Source organism: Xiphophorus couchianus, chromosome 16 (assembly GCF_001444195.1).
Source record: "Xiphophorus couchianus chromosome 16, X_couchianus-1.0, whole genome shotgun sequence".
NCBI classification, from domain to species: Eukaryota; Metazoa; Chordata; class Actinopteri; order Cyprinodontiformes; family Poeciliidae; genus Xiphophorus; species Xiphophorus couchianus.
Genome location: NC_040243.1, coordinates 5,581,138 through 5,598,105, shown reverse-complemented (window position 1 = coordinate 5,598,105; position 16,968 = coordinate 5,581,138). Strand labels below are relative to the sequence as shown.

The window sequence follows — 16,968 nt, the reverse complement described above, 5'->3', positions numbered from 1 at the left end:
GAAAATGCAAGTTTTCAAATTATGGTTTTATTAATTTGAGGGGGGAGGAGCAACTCAAAAACTCATAATATGTAGCTTTAAAAAAGCTACACTTTATGTTTAAATTGAAATAAACTCAGGAACAGATGGGGGGGGGAGGTATTCAGTCTGGATTCGATTGCAAAGATATTTCTAAGGCTTTTGAGGCTTCAGGGAAATGCAAATGGAGAAAACACGAAAAAATTGTGAACCTTCCCAGGAGTGGCCGGCCTACCAAAATCACTCCAAGAGTGCAAAGACAACTCATCCAGGAGGTCACAAAAAAATCCACAGCAACATTTACGGTACTACAGGCCTGACTTGCATAAGTTAAAGTCAGTGTTCATTATTCAGCAATAAAACTGAGGCATCAATGAAGGACCTACACTGCAAAAATACTAAATGTTCCCAGGTGTTTTTTTCTAGTTTTTAGTGTCAATACCTTACATTGTCTCAATACATGAGACAAAACTAACTTAGATGCAACTCTTCAGCAAGATAGAAGAGCTTGTTTTAAATCAATAGTATGTTAATTTTGATTAGTTAGTTTTTCTTGTTTCAACTTTTCTTGAAACAAGAAAAGTTAGTTTTTTCTTGTTTCAAGTATGCCAGGGTATTTGCACTAGAAACTAGACTACTAATACTTAGTAGGATTTTGTCCTTTTTCACTGTACAAGACCAAATCCTCACCAGTGAAGAATTATACAAATTATACACATTTTTAGGGAGATGTGCATCCAATACGGCCCAAAACACACCGGATCGGTTTTGGCATCAAGACCAAGATGCCAATTCAGATGCCATCTTGTCATGGCCAAGATGGCAGCAATTTGACCAGAATGTCAAGAATGAAACTGGAAGCAAAATATGTTTGAAAATACAAACTTTTACACGCAGAAACCATGGTGTATCTATCCAACGCAGGACCTCAGAAGTTCAGCTTTTGGTTACACTGGCAGAATTTCCAGTATGGAGCTAAACTGGTCATCCATGGAAAGAGCTGCACATGTAAAGTGTGTCACAAGTGAAGGGGAAAACTAATACAAAATTCCCTAGAAAGAACTGTATTTCATTTACTCCACTTGCATCAGAGTATTTGAAGAATGCATTCTTTTATATTTTTTTTCTCACCAAATCCCAAAGTTAAACTGACTAAGCAAGCCAGGTTTCTCTAACTTTTTTTTACACTGAATTGGAGCACCTTTGGGTTCACTGGCTAATGGATGTCATTTTCATCAAGATGGATTAGCTGACTAAGCCTCCTTGTGACTGCAGTGCTGGTTAGACTGGATTATAGACCCACTACTGAATGGTGTGTTTCAGAAAATGTTTTTAAAAACCTTCTGTCCACTGCAGAGCCACGGATGTGAAACTGAAATGTCTATTTCAGTATGTATCACTAGGTCAACATTGGAATGCAACTGCTTTTTCATGGTTTGTATTTTTGACTGTAGGTTTGTGCTGCTTCAGGTTTTTTCCTCAAATGGCCTGTTCTCTCTGAGCATCATCTCCAGGTAGGATTCGCTCTGGTTCGGAAGCCAGCGCCGCTTCACGCAGAACCACCATGTGATCCTCCGCTGCGTGAAGCGACTGATCGATCCAGTCCAGGCTGCCGGACATGTGACAGGCGTTGCGGGTGACCAGCACTAGGTGGCTGACTGAGAGCAGCAGAGCAGTGGCTCTGAGGAGGAACAAGATACATAAATTGAAACAAAAAAACAAGCAGCTCAAACTCTTCTCTTTCAGCAATCAAACTCGGTGTGACTACCTGGCGTCCAGGAGGATTGGATCCAGAGGAGGGTACATAGACCTGACCACATCGTCCACCCTTTAGGACACAAAACGAGAACACAAGTCAGCCCATGTTAGAGCTGTAATAACATCAAGTTCTAGCGAGACGCGTTACCTTGGACTGATTCGTTTGGCCACTGTGATGATGTCACTCAAACTGGCAGGTGCTTTGACCTTTGCCCCTGATCCCATTGTCATGGCCACCAGTTTTTCAGTCAAAGTGTGGCAGATCTGTGTGTGGAATAGATGTATTAGTTACATCAGTAATATTATACGGTAACAAAAAAAGGAGTAATTTTACCTTCAGAATAGAGATGCAGTGTGACACCAGGCCACTGTTAAACACAAATTCAAAGTTTAGCAACTAAAAACGACAGAGACAATGTCTGAGAAATTATTTTACTGCGTTTCGACATACGATGCGTCCTCTATCCAGTCCTCATTCTCCAGGATGGCTTCGATGTGAGGGTTGGTGATAACCACGTCGTCCAGCTCCAGCTCCGAAGGCTCACTCTGCGTTTCCATGGCGCCAATCAGATCCACCGTGGGTCTGTCCAACAACAGGGAAAGAAGAACTGGATGAAAATGTACAAGATTCTGCTGGTATTTAAGGTGAGAATGGCTAAAGATGTGTTCGCAACCAAAGCGAAACCAGTTCATGTCCACTAGATTAGGGGTTCCCAACCTTATTCATGCCATGACCCTACGCAAAACCACAGATAATGCTACAAAATGTGTGAAGAAATATCAACTTTTAGAATGTTTTTTACACACAATTCAATATTTATTACATTCTTTTAACATAAATACTGTCTAATACCGTCTGATTGTATTCCTGTGGCGGACTCTATTACCAAACAATACAATTTTCCATCACAATTTCCTTTTGATTTTAAGAAAATATGCAATATTTCATATTTTTGCAGCAGTGTCTTCCACAGCTGGGCTGCAATGCAACTGGTGAGGCTGGATGGTTACTTTGGTCTTTTTCTTGTACTACTTTTTTTTTAGGAAAAAATTTACACAACTTTTTGTTTTTCTATTTATCATGTTGATGTGTTCTTTAGTGTGTCCAAAGTCTTTCCTTGGTTTGAACAAAATAAGAAAAACCCACAAAAACACACTGTTTAATTTCCGATTGACTTAATATACAGCTCTGGAAAAAATTAAGAGACCACTTAAAATGATCAGTTTTTCTGATTTTACTCTTTAAAGGTTTATGTTTGAGTAAAATGAACATTGTTCTTTTATTCTATGAACTACTGACAACATGTCTCTGGTATTCCAAGCACAAACATACTATTTATTTGCAGAAAATGAGAGATGGTCAAAATAATGAAAAAGATGCAGAGCTTTCAGACCTCAAATAATGCAAATAAAAAAGCTCATATTCATTTAGAAACTACAATACTAATGAAACCAATATTAGGTGAGAAAAACCATGAGATTTTCAACGGGGTTCAATGCTCTTCATTTTTTTCCAGAGCTGTATATTTCTTTAAGCTATGTTAGATACAACAATGCAGATTCATTGTCAACAAACCCAATGCAAAACCTTCTTTTTGTGAGCCAACACTAACAACCCTTTTGCTTTGCAGGCCCAAGCTGTGCTAAAAGTTGATGTATTCATATTAATGCTTCATATTCTGTAGAGGCTTTGTGCAGTTTTACTGACTTGGAGTCGAAGTGGTGCAGCAGGTCATGAGGGTGGCAGTAGCGATGTCGGCACACCACCACCAGAGCAACAAAGGAGGCCAGGAAGATGGTGGCCAACACTCCTATGGCCACGATCACCACCGTCTCCATGGCGAACCGTAAGTCCCACAGCGTCTGACGGCAGAGACTCGTCAAGAAGAAAGGAGTCCAATCACGGTTTGGCTGATTGTCCGAGCTTGACTTACAGATAGATGCTCATCTGTGGAGGAGAGGATACTTGTCAACTTCAGCCTGATTGGCGACATTATCACCCTACTTCAGAATATTTCTGGCAGAAATGTTAGTACAGCTAAGACGAAATATAACTCTGAACCCATGGAGAGGAGAACATAATCAGCAGCACTTAGTCTGGCTGTAAATATGACACACATGAGGCACTTGAAGAGCACTTGCTTTTTTAATATAGTTTAATTGGAAGAAAAACAAAATAATCAACATGAAAATAATTAATGGCTCATAAAGTCAAGAGCTTTAAATACACTTTGGGTAAACAACGCTCACACTCAGCTTTAATAACACCTTAATTAAACCTGCAATATCAGACCAAAACAAAACCCTGACCTGTTTGCCCTCTCATTTCAAAAGTGGTTGTTTATTTTTCTTCTGTTTCAAACTGTATTGGCAGATCTCAAAAGTGTTCTGTGATGCTAAAAATGAGACCATAACAAATGAACAATAATTTGAAAAAAATAAATTTTTTGGAAACAAAAGTACATTTTTTCAGTTTAATTAATATATATATATATATATATATATATATATATATATATATATATATATATATGTATTAGAATTTGACAGAATAATTTTTGATTTTTGAAACACAGAACATTTCTGATTTTTTTCCTAGAACATTTCTGAAATTAACCTCAAAATCTCTTGAGTTTTTCTCGCAATATATATATATATATTTTTTAACTTTTGGAGCTCAGAAATTTCTGAGATTCTGAGGGGTTTTTTGGCAAAAATTTACTCTTCCATCTTTTCTCTCTACAATGACCTTACTGCGCCATCGTACACCTTTGTCTGAAAGGTGGAAACGCAAAAAGGTTTGGAACGGAAGTAGATTGCTAACTTTAGCTAGTTTTTGCTAACAACACTGACTTCGTTAAGAATGAACAGTGTTATTTGTCCTTACACCTGGCGGCATCACAAAAAAACTGGATAACAACAAAACCACAGAGTGAAACGTGGTGATGGCAGTATCATGATCTGGGGTTGATTTTCCTTCTTCTAGTTGGAATTTTGATTTTTGTCAGTGCTGAGTAAACGAACAGCTCCAACATTTAGAAACACGTTTAAAGTAAAGAAAAAAAGTGTTGAAACAAATCATAGCAGGACTTTATAGCAGTTACAGAATCTGCTCCAGGTGCTGGTTACATGGCTAAACTACAAATGTTATAACATGGCAAACCTGCATTTTTGCCTGGATGATTGTGTGAGATTACAGCATGGAATGTTGTAACTCTTTAATCTGATTAATTTGTGTTAAACTCGCAGCATCATGAAGGGCTTTATCCAGCCTGAGAACTTTTTCATTTCTCACCAACAGTTTGATCAAATCTGCTCCAAACTCAGCTAAAAAAAACCAAACAAACCCAAAAGCATAAATATAAACGTAAAACATAATCTGCACCTGGGCAGAAACTAAAGACATAAAACAGCCAATGACATCCAAAGGAAGCAAATCTTAATTTTCCGTCAAATTGTTTTGCTTTCCCTTGTCTGCAGCGGTATAGAAAAACAATCACATTTTTATTGATCAAGGTTCTGTGGAGCTGCTCCAGACAAAAGATAATAGAAAGGAAAAAATAATTCTTTGTAACGTTCAGCCTCAAAAAACGAACAGAATCTGGTGCAATTTAAAACGTATCATCTAATTATTAGAAGTAAATAATTCATTTTTTAGGACTGAATTAAAAGTCCCCAAAACACATAAGCGATTATCTAAATAAAAACTATTTAACACCACACAAAAACATAGATACGAAAAGCTTCTTCTTCTGAGCCATGAAACAATGAACCGAAAGACACACACCCACATATTGAGTTTTTCCAAGAACAATTTCCTGACGTTAACTCTTCAAAAACTTTTAAAACACTTTTAAAAAGTCGCTATTGACCTGAAACAGACACATAAACTTATTTTTGGCTACTTACCTGTACATTTCGCTTTTTTTTTTTTGTCGATTCTCTTTAAGAGACAAAATAGTTTTTGCTCCGGCGGCGGGAGCGCGGAGACGGCACCAACATCCCCCAGACCTGAGACGGGAACGCGCAAGTTAGATGGAGCTACTACTGACTGATGAGGAAACTTTAGGTATGGCAAGAGGTTGTAGCACACAATCTAAGCACATCTCTTTCTTACTTTTCTTTAAGTTAAACTGAGGTTTCTTATTTTTCTTAGTCAAAAATGTAAGGTGTATAATGATAAGATTAAATTTTTAAAAGATGAAACATGAGAATCTGGATTAACATTATTGGCCAAGTTTGTGCACACAAGCAAAACATTTTTACCTCATTTACATTGGAATATACAGTATGTCGTCAATAGATATATTAATATCTTTGTCAGAAATTAATACTGCACACTACTGATTACATTTGTATTTTAGGTTGAAGATTTGACATTCAAATTTATAGAATTTACATTCCCATTTTTCATATGTGCATTTTTGTTAACTTACATCTTTCAAGTTTTGAAAGGTGTAGGCAACATTTTTGAAATATTTAGAACTTTTTACTGCATCAGTTTCACAAGGTAATCTCATCTGTACAGTTATTTCCACAAAAATGGGGTATTTTCTTATTTCGTATTGTTTGAAGTAATGCACTTTTCTTGTAATCGTCTAAAGTAAATTTTTAGACAATTTAATGTCTGACGCTCATCATGTTTGTTAAAATTTTATTTGATCTTATTCTTGGTGAACGTTTGTATTAATAATTAAAAAAAGTAATCCTTTATTATATGGTAAATGTTCTTGCCATACATCACTAACCCACAGCTACATCCCACTGTCACGCCTAAGTGCACCACGCAAACTTACTGCTTCAAAAAGCTGCGGTTTTGCAAGAAACACGTCATAGTTATCCCCATCGACCGGTGGCGCATGTTAGCTTAAACATTGGCGCTTTTATTTGGAGAAGATAAGGTCGAGAAATTTTTAGTTTTTTTTTAGTTTTTTGTAAACGTTATAATAGTTTGTTTTTTTTAAAAGTCAAAACTCCTCGGACTAAAACGGCGTGTAAAGGTAATGTGAGTGACATAAATTTAGCAAATGCTATTCTTGCTTGCAGTTTTGGGGTAGACTGCCGATAAATTTAGTTTTCGGTTTTTGCAGTTCAGGGTGGATTTTAGATGTTCTTTGTCTTACTAAATAAATAGCTAAATAGCTGTTTTTATGTAACTTTAAATGTTTATTTCCGGTAAGTTTGAGTTCTGTGCTGGTATGATGAGCGCAGGTGGAATGAATTAAACCTGGCGGTAAATTAATGCGCCCTGGAGCTCAGGTTGGGTTGCCAGGCAACGAGCTTGGCTTCACCGGGGTTTCTAGGTGAGGGGAAGTTCCTGCTGATTTGACGTCACATTCCGAAGGTTTTTTGAAACTGATAATTTTCCAGATACCAAAAAACACAAACTTACTGCCAAGAAACGGCTGGGTGTTTTAAACAATTTTTTAAAACGCTTTGACTGTTTTTAGAAGCAGTTGTTACCCAAATGGAAGCACAAAAACGTGCAAAAATGTGAATTTTGCATAATACATCCCCTTTAATACCGCTGTGAGACCCAACTGACACCAATAGGGTTATGTTCAATACATGAGGTCCACAAATGGTTAGGCTGTATTGAAGTGGACTCTATAAGGAGCCCTTGATGATCCCAGGCTTACACTGTATTTATCTATCATGAACAAAATCCTTATGGTCCACACATCCAGGGTGGATTGTGTCTGTGTAGAAATGTTTATCATCTTGTTGTTTCATCTTTTTGTGCACCCAACTTTGGTGAAGTTTCTCTTCTGTTCCTGTTTTCGCTGTTCGATTCCGACTGCATGCGTCTCAAAAGCGGCGTACTTCTGCTCAGAGACCAATAGACTTAATAGAATACTGTCAGTCACAGCGGTGAATCATTAGGTCTGTCTGTGCCGAATTGAGGAAAAAATACATGCCTTTGAAATTTCTTTCTGCTCCAGAATGGATCACTGACTGACAGGAACATTCTGTCCTAGCGCTCAGCTGAAATGTGTTTGTTTTGGTCTGGAAATGTAGGTTGTTTTGAGTTTCCCTGAAAAACATTGTCTAGTTAAAAGTCATAAACATCACCTCACATAATGCTCTGTTTCTTTGGTAGTTAATTACTAATATGATAGTCATTGATAACAAATCCAGAAGTGGATTCACATGATTGAAAAATAAGAAATGTTTAATAAGATATCTTAAATCCTTTTAAGCAGTTTTTAACGATTGTGATATGGCAAACATTAATATTGGGATGGTGTTTGCCATTTGCTATCTTGTGTAGTTATAGTGTGTACATAAATGATCGTTTCCCACTTTTCCTAAAAAAAATTTCACTCAGAATAAGGATTATCACCCTGCGAACCAATATTGAACATCGATACATTCATGTTTAAGATTAACGATGTATTAAGTTTTTTTATTTGATTTGATTTATTTATTTCAAATAAATAAAAACAAACAAACAACAAACAAGCAATCAGTAGGACAGAGAAAACATATGCATGCATAACCGAGAACAAAATTATTTGTTTACCGCTACTGTTCTGTTTGAAAAGGAGTAGGAAGAAGTGAACACTTATTTAATCCTGCCCCTTATCTCAATTTAATGAAATATATTACTTACTGACTCAATAATTATCAAACAATTGTGACTAAATTAATGTTAAAATGTTCCTGTGCCTATTCAATATACTGTATTAAGAGCCAACAAATAAATAATACGACAGACAAAATGGTTACAAACTAACTCAGACAAGAAAATCTACGTATAATAAGAGTAATAATGACAACAACCAGACATATAGTGCCAGAATAATTACCATCTCCTTGCCAAAGTACACCTATAAATTCTTCTTAATCTGTGTTACATAACAATAGCAAAATGTAAAAAACATATAGGGAGAGAAAACTGATGTTAAGAATTTCATGTTGCTATAATAATTGAGAGAAGATTTATATTATTTAAAATTTTGGCACCAAAAAGTCCCAAAATAGGAAAACCTTGGATAAGACTTAAAGATTTCAGATAAAAAATTCAGAACTGGATTTGTTCACTGAGAAATGCATTACTGTGGTAGATGTCCAGGTTTTTTTTTTTCTGTGCAAAGCCTCATCTGGTTGGTCTTATGGCTTTCAACCTTTTTAGAAGGTCAATTTTGTGTGAAGAGCTGCTTTAAAACGTTAAACTTTTGGAACTGAACTAAAAAAGAAAAATAACAAAAGTGAAGCCATAGAGCTTTTCAGAATGTCCCAGGCTTTACCCCAGGGATCTTCAATCCCTGCTGCTCCAGCGGCTTACATGCCTTTCTCTTTGACAAGCAGATGGGATTGTGGGTTGCTCTCTGCAGCTCAGTGCACCACAACGGGGCTGGGTGGACTTTAGATAAAGAGAGTGGGACTGGATGCCAGATAGGACACAGAAATGTCCTTGAAAATGAAACAATGCAGAAAGCATTTAGTCAAACAGTTCTGCTTCTTTATTTTGCTCCTCTCGGTCTCCTTGGTGCTGCTGAAATCCCTTCCTTGGCAGGAAAAGGCAGCCAATGTTTCCACTGTGGCTCTCTGTCTGTGGATTATTGGAGGCTGTTTGCTGCTACAACATCCTAACATGGGAAGATTATGTTTAAGTAGCAGGATAGATGCCAGAATGAATGTGATGCGCCTCTAAAAGCACCCGCTGCCTCAGTCTGCCGTTTGGAGTTGATCATGTTGGCTTTCTCATTACCAGCAGCTGAAGGATGCTGTAAGAGGAGAGAAACTGAACTGAGACTGTCCAAGAGTGCACAGGCATCATTTACTTTGCTATAAATGTGTTGCATTTGTTGTGCATTTTGAAAAACCAATTTAAATATTCTGGGCATTTCTATAGAATTTCCTATATTTAGGATGCTTTCTCTATTACAGGTTTTCCTCCAGAAAACGCTCTAAGCCTGGTGGTGGGTGCCAGGGCAGTCCACCAGTGACCCACGGTGTTTTTAATGTTAAAAGTTGACAAGAAGTTTGAAAATACGGCTTGGTAATTATGTCTTAGGTTTGGGCACACAAACTATAGAGACATAAAAAAGAAAAACACAAAAAAAATCCTGTTAAAATGGACTTAAATTTGTTGTCCTTAGACGTAAAATAAATGAAAAGAAATATTACTTAAAATTGACAGTGATTTGTAAGCATATTTCCATGCTTAACTAAATATTTGTATTGAGGGGATGAGTAAAGCCTGGCAGCCCACCAGGCTTATAATACACTGGAGGAAATAACGCATCAATGTAGCATAGTAGTTTGCCTATCCAGATTAATTGTCAAAGATCTTATCTTTTATTAAATTTCTTTAGATTAAGGCATGATTTGTTATATTAGCAGCTTAAGCTTGCATCACATATTGTTGGGTGGGTGATAGTTAAGTAATTTATTCAGATCTGACAATAATCAGGTGTGGATGTGTTTTAATGAATTCATTAGCAAGGAGGTATTATATTACATTTTCACAGAGAACTGAGCTGGTTTACTGGGGATCTTTACTCGGGCGTCTTTATCGTAGAAATCAAAATTTATATTTCACATTAAATAGAAAGGAAGAATTTTTTTTATATTGTTCACTTGTTAGAAGGTACTTTAGTAAATGAATGAAATTAATAGCAATATTACATATCCTTTAAAAAAACCAAAAAAACAAGCCATTAGGAACAGTTTCTCTAAGCCAGAAGAAAGCTTACCCAGAGTGTTTTGGTTGTATTCTGTAGGACATTGTTCTAATGTTTATTTTTATTCTTTTTAAAGTAAAGGCAGAGAAATTATAATGAACTCGCAGTGGAAATGAAGCATTGTTCAGCAACATGAAGAGCCTCTGGCTCTTGATCTGTACATATGGTCCCCCTGTGTTTTGTTCCTTTTGACTTAACATGAAGGAATTGTCTCGCAGGCAGAAGTGTTTTGTTATATCAGCAACCAGATAAGACATCTGTCTTCTGCTTTTACCAATTAGTGAGTTATTTCTGTAATTTCTTGGCTCAACCTCTGAAGGTGGTCTTGTTCTTCCCTTTTTATTACACAGTGTACCTTCTTTCTCCATTTACCTTTGCTATGTCCTTTTTTCTCTTTGTATTGTGGCATTTATGATCTAATTTATCAAAATTAGATCAAAGAGATTAGCCCTGTTATCACCGCAGATTGCATTTGAGAAAATTGCTTCCTTATATTTGAATCCTTTTATCTTTGTGTGAGGTAAATTGATAGATATGCGTCATTGAAACTTTTGGAAGATTAATCTGAACCGCAGATGGTTGTATTAGATTGAAATAAAGCATTAATATTAGCTGATATCACCAGACTTTGGGTCTGTATTAACATCAGACAGGAGCATCTTTAAATATCTCTCTATAGTCTTTAGAGAAATATGAAAATGTTTATCAAATTTCAAACTGGTTTTTTACTTTTCGTGCCATTTAAGGTCCTGCTTTACATGATCCGATTTAGAACATTTATTCAGGCAATGTGGCTAGAGATCACCAAAATGTAATAGTTTATATAAGATAAAAGAATATTTTCTCAACTTCAGTGTTAGTTTGAGCTTATAACTATTACCATCCTGTTATAAGTGCATCTGTTTTATTTTGGAGTTGTAGTTCTCAGAAACTCCTTAAATTTGAGGTGATATTCGTGCTGAAAATATCACTTAACTTTTTCCTGATAGGTTGAACTGAGTAGACTAAACAGATTTTGTGCAACAATTGTAATGAACATGTTCTGTTTAGCCCATAAACCTATCCTAAAACTGCTCGAGGGAGGATAATAGGTTACTGTTTATAACAGAACTGATTGTTTTGTTATATGTCAAGTGTCAAAAGTGTATGCCGGCTGCTTTTCTGACCAGCTTCTGTGATATGCTCACCATCTGATGCCCCAGTCAGTTAACACTTCCTGGCCTTTACAGTTTATAATGACTTTGTTTTCATTTTAAAAAATGTTATGTTATGCTTGTCTGTAGTGAAAGAATGCTTGACAAGACGGCTACATGGAAGCAATGTTTGAGTGAAAATCTGCTCCTGAGATGTGGACTATTGATCTGACCTGCAGTTTGATTGATGCCCTCTTTAAAAATTCATTAGTTTAAGGCACCGGGGAGCTGCAGGGCAGCCGCTCCTGTGGGGTACATTTGTCTGTGTTTACAGAACAAGGAGCAGTTAGTCAACAGCCGGAAAAGAGGCCTGACACAGCCACCAAGGGCCAAATGAGTCACACACTCATCTGCCATCATAGCACAACCCCACTGAGTGAAATAACTTCTTTTTTTTAAATAATTTCACCTATTCACACACTTATAGATCTATTTAAGGTTAATCATTTCTTGGTGTAAGATGTGGAACAGCGACAGTATTCTATTTTCTTGTTGTGCGTGTAGTTTTTGCTTTAAAAACACATAAGTTTCACCTTCATATATATAAACAACAAGCAGCTGAGTTGAAGGCTTTAATTTTTAATTACCTTCCAGTTCTGTCTCATAAATCACTGATGCTCTATTTCTCCAGCTTTTTCAGATGTGTGTTTAGTCACAAACATTTGTAAATGATTTAATGTTGCTTGAAGATTATTTATGCAGTCAGCAGTTACTGCTTGATCTCTTAGCTTAGGTCAGTGGCTCTCAAAGATTTTCTTCTGGGGCCCCCTATGGATTACAATAAAATCCCCCCCCCAAAAAAGAAAAAATAAATCAACTCGGCACACACATTGTTCAACCAGACATAAACCTATACATATATTTTGTTTTAAAACTCCACTGAAGTTTATTTCAGACTTCAGATTGCAAGAAAACAAACTACAAACCATCTTTACAGTGAAATACTTTTGTGTAACTGTTTTTTGTCTTCTTTTTATTCATCCATACCACTTCCTGTGCCCCCCCCCCCGTGCAATGGCCCCACACTTTGGGAACCACTGGCTTAGGTGATTTGTTTTCTCAGGTGATTGAGATCACTCTTTCTATTTCATTAGCAGCTTTCACCTACTAGATTTTATAGCTGCTTGTGAATTGTTTTGAATTAGTTTAGAAAACGACATACTAGATTAAGAGGATGTTTAGTTGCAGTTTCTATCCTATTCTTTCTAACTTATTTTTGTACGTTTTTTTTCCCCTCATGGCAGAATTTGTTTTGTGAAATATTAATCTTGCAATCTAGAGAATATTGAAACCTCCTTGTTTTCTTTCCTAAATGTTGAATATTTCCCCCCACTATCTTTATGCACCATTTGATTAATTAATAGTGCTACGACACACGATTAGAGAAAATTTGTTTTGTCATTGAAGAATGACAGTAAATTGAGGGTTAATCACCTGAGGAGCTTCATGTACTGATGACAAATCTGCTAACTTAATTATCAGCAGCGGGCGAACGTGCCAATTAAAGGTTGCTTGTTAATTATCCTTGTGTCCTTCAATTACTGCTGATTGGAGGCAGGTCCAGGTAGTAATTAATGCTGAACAATGGGGTCAGCAGGATTGAGCTCTATGATTGCATGATGAATAGAAAGTGTCAATGATGGAGAGAACAATCAACTGTTTCATGGAGCGAAATGAAACAATCTAAAGTGAGATCAAAAGGCTATACATTGTTTCTGCTCCATCCTCATATTCCACTTCTTTTAATAAGAATTGGGACACAAAGCAGTAGATTTAAGGTCAGATTTTCTTCAACCTTGGACCAAACGGAAAACTTCGGCTGCCGGGACATGAAACGCCACGGAGCTGAGAGCTTTTTGAAGCAGGAAAATAAGAATTTGCAACTGCCTGAGCTTGCATCACCCCTGCTCCTCACCCACTCCCACCGTAGATTGTTGAAGGGTTCAGACAAACCATTTCATCTGGGCTTTGTTCTGTTCAGACCACCACCCACGCTTCGTTCTGCTGCTTCAGAGAACAAAGCTATGTCATTCAGAGACGTACCGTGAAGGATGTGTAGCTATGTCTCTGCTGTCCTGCTGACATTCCCAATTGCAGCAGGAGTGCTTATTTAGTTCACGAACATGCCAGCATGGGTATGCATAATGCTCCAGAAGCTCACTTGTCTTATATTATCACATAAGAGTTTTTATCTGTGAGTCACTTGAATAAAGCAGCATCTCCAGACTAGTCACACAATGGGCCTGTGTTGAAATGATTAATGGTAATGGGGTCTCTTTTTTAGCTAATAGAATTAATTAGGGAATATTATACACTCAAATAAATCAACTGTCCTTTCTGGAAACACATGTATAGATTGTAAGGAGTTAAGTGTGTTTGGAAAAGGAATATTTGGTAAGTATTATATTTAGATTATATTCAGTTTATTTGCCTAGAAACTCTAGTTCGTTTGTGCAAATAAACTGATGCAGACCAAACTCGAACTCTGACCAGCCTGAAAACCTAACTCTTGGTCGGTTGAAGTGAACCGGTTCAAATGCATATGTGAACACCTAGCAGACCAGAGACCTCTCCAAAAGCAGGATGCAGACTATATGGTTCTGGGTAAATACAACCAAAATAAGCGCAAGAGTCTAGCACTAGACTCTTGCTTTTGGTCTTTTACCAAAGATAAAAGATAAATCCTAGAACTGATAACACTCCATTTTTGTTTACATTTAGCAAAAAAGGAAGTTGCGTTTATGTTGTCTTCAGAGGTTTAAAGTGTCATTTCTTCAGTGGTTCTTGGTGTAGCTTGGAACAAATATTTCAAATGGTTTTGTTAGTTTGACACAGTGCAGTGTGAAAGTGAGCCGTACCAGCTGAAAATGTAACAAATGCAGCAATTTTGGTCTCCAGTCGAACAGAGTCTTCCAGACTCTGGCTAAAAACCAACACATCACTGGCAATTCAGTGCAGTAAAATACGGTGGTATGTTTTTACCTCTTTAGGAGTTCATGTCTTTATTGGGTTGTTCAAATTGCTCTTTTTGTCTGTGTTTCTGTAATTCACAGCACTGTTAGTTGTGTGTCAGGTTTTGTAATAGTCGACTTGGAAATGTGTGATATGCTGTATGATCTCATCCCTCTCCATATTTATGAAGGAAGAGTTATTTGTCTGATTCTAGTTGTGAGTCTGACTCTCTCTTCTGTTTGCTTCTTTCCAGAAGTGGAAAAATGGACGTTGCACAGCTGACACTGTTCGCAAAGTGGGACTATCTGTGAGTTTCCAAACATTTAATTTTACCTCATTTTTGTGTGTTTTTGTCTGGGGATGTGAGATAAAACGTAGTAAATGATCTATTGTGAAATATTTGATCTAAATTTAGCTGTTCAATAAAGTTCTCTTAAGCTGAACCTCCGCCGTGCGTCGAGACATAAGGAGATGACGCAAATACATTTTCCTCTTTGATCTCTCCTGTCATATGTTGCCACTCGGCTGCATTAACTCACACGTTCACCACTTCAAGTAGTTTTATGAGTCACATAAATACTGTGAACAACATGCAGAGAGGAGAAGTTGTTTAGCTTGAAATGTTGCTTATTGATCCACAGAGCTACTAATGACAGCTGGTTCACAAAGGTGATTAGCTCATTGCCTCACTGTGCCTTTAGCTCTTTATTCTAAGGAATTGGACAAATGACTCATAATGCTTTCTGTAGCCTGTTCCAGCTTTCACAATCAATTTTTAATCAGTCCGAAATCCAAATTACAAACATCTGCTGCTGTTTTTTAGTTGCCTGCTGAACATTTTTTGACCTTCTAAGGTGTATACTGTCTTGCACCAACAGCTTAATCCCAAAAATGTGTTTTCTGTTGTTTTTTTAAACAATAACAACCTTCGTTTAAAGAGATTATATGACACTGACAGCATACTTTCGTGTAATGTATATATTTATGATTTTAACTAATCGACTTGAGTTACATTTCAATATTCTTTCCCACTTCATTTACATAGAGCTCAATGTTTACACCCTAGTCACATCTGTCATATTAAAGTTTAAATAATTTAGAAATGTGATACAAATTATGCAAATGGTGATTTTATTGTGTATTTGTATAAGTATGTGCTGCAAGTTTTCTTTAATTTATTTAAAGAAAACAGGAGAGGATTTGGGTTGGTGGGAAGGAAACTTAAATGTCTGTTTTCTGCTCTTTATTATTATATTATGTGTCTTTGTTTTTTTAACATAAGAAATCTACAATTTATAACCCCTAATGTTTGCAATACTATATGCCGTTAGCCTATTGATCATCCTGCAGAATGAGTGTAATAAAAGTGAATTATCAGTGGTTCACAGATGCTAAATGTTTTTTTTATCATTCCCGTTTACAGTTTAAAGTCTGATATTCATGTATAAGTGAGATTCAAAATTAAAGGAATGAGTTGTGTGAATCTTGTCAATCCTTATATTATGTTTCAACACTTCTCTCTTAAGGTGCCAAAACAGCAGCACATTGTTTTGTTTACTAAGCCCATTTTCTGTCCGGTTGTCAGGCCAAGCTTTAGCTGCTGGCCAGATGGCCTCATTATACATAAAATTTGGTAAGAGGTGAGGATCATGGTCAACTTAATGACTGCAAGCCACCCTGGACTTTTTCTTGGCATTGTATTACTTACCTGTATGCTCCAGACCCACAGAGATCTCTGTTTCTTAGAATAACTTCAATTTTCCATTTGTTATTTACTGCGGTAGAAATGAGTAACAGGAATTTAAAATTGTAAGTTTGCCCACTTCATCAGTCAGACTTGTCATGATTTTTTTTTTTAACACTGAATGTTTTTTTTTTAACACTTGGCATGCATCATGACTAACCTCCTGAGCTGCTTTTGGTTCATTTCAGAGTGATTTAAGCTCAAGCTCAATTAATCAATTTCATTTCAGAGATTAGTAAATTGTGGATTGAAACATTGTTTGAATTTCTTTTTTACAAAAACCCTGAAGTAAAAATATTTAAGATACATTAAAAATTCCAACATAAGAAAAATAAACCGAATTTCAGGCAAGTGTGGATTCTGAATTATTTAAATTCACACATCAAGTATAAAATCTATTTAATATGAGATTTTTAACAGCTTCTAATGGGTAATATTTAAAATTTTGGAATACTTATAGATGTAGCTCGTAGCTACATTATTGATTAAAAACAATAAGATTTTGTGTTAATTGCATGTTTTCCACCATAAAATCCCCAAATCATTCTTTCCATCTTCTCAGATGTTTTGACCTTATAAACAAACCTCACAAGAACCTAATAATAGGTTCACA

The 16,968-nt window shown here is 36.4% G+C and overlaps 1 protein-coding gene across 1 annotated transcript; it reads right to left on the bottom strand.

The window, feature by feature from the left end:
- Positions 1 to 884: 884 nt before the first annotated feature.
- On the bottom strand, positions 885 to 5,827 carry tmem98 (transmembrane protein 98). The gene is made up of 7 exons (XM_028043124.1): positions 5,686 to 5,827; positions 3,485 to 3,724; positions 2,228 to 2,359; positions 2,111 to 2,144; positions 1,925 to 2,040; positions 1,787 to 1,846; positions 885 to 1,699 (listed from the first exon to the last, which is right to left on the bottom strand). The coding sequence occupies exons 2-7, from the start codon at positions 3,613 to 3,615 to the stop codon at positions 1,498 to 1,500; spliced, it is 675 nt and encodes a 224-aa protein (XP_027898925.1). The 5' UTR covers positions 3,616 to 3,724; positions 5,686 to 5,827; the 3' UTR covers positions 885 to 1,497.
- Positions 5,828 to 16,968: the final 11,141 nt, after the last annotated feature.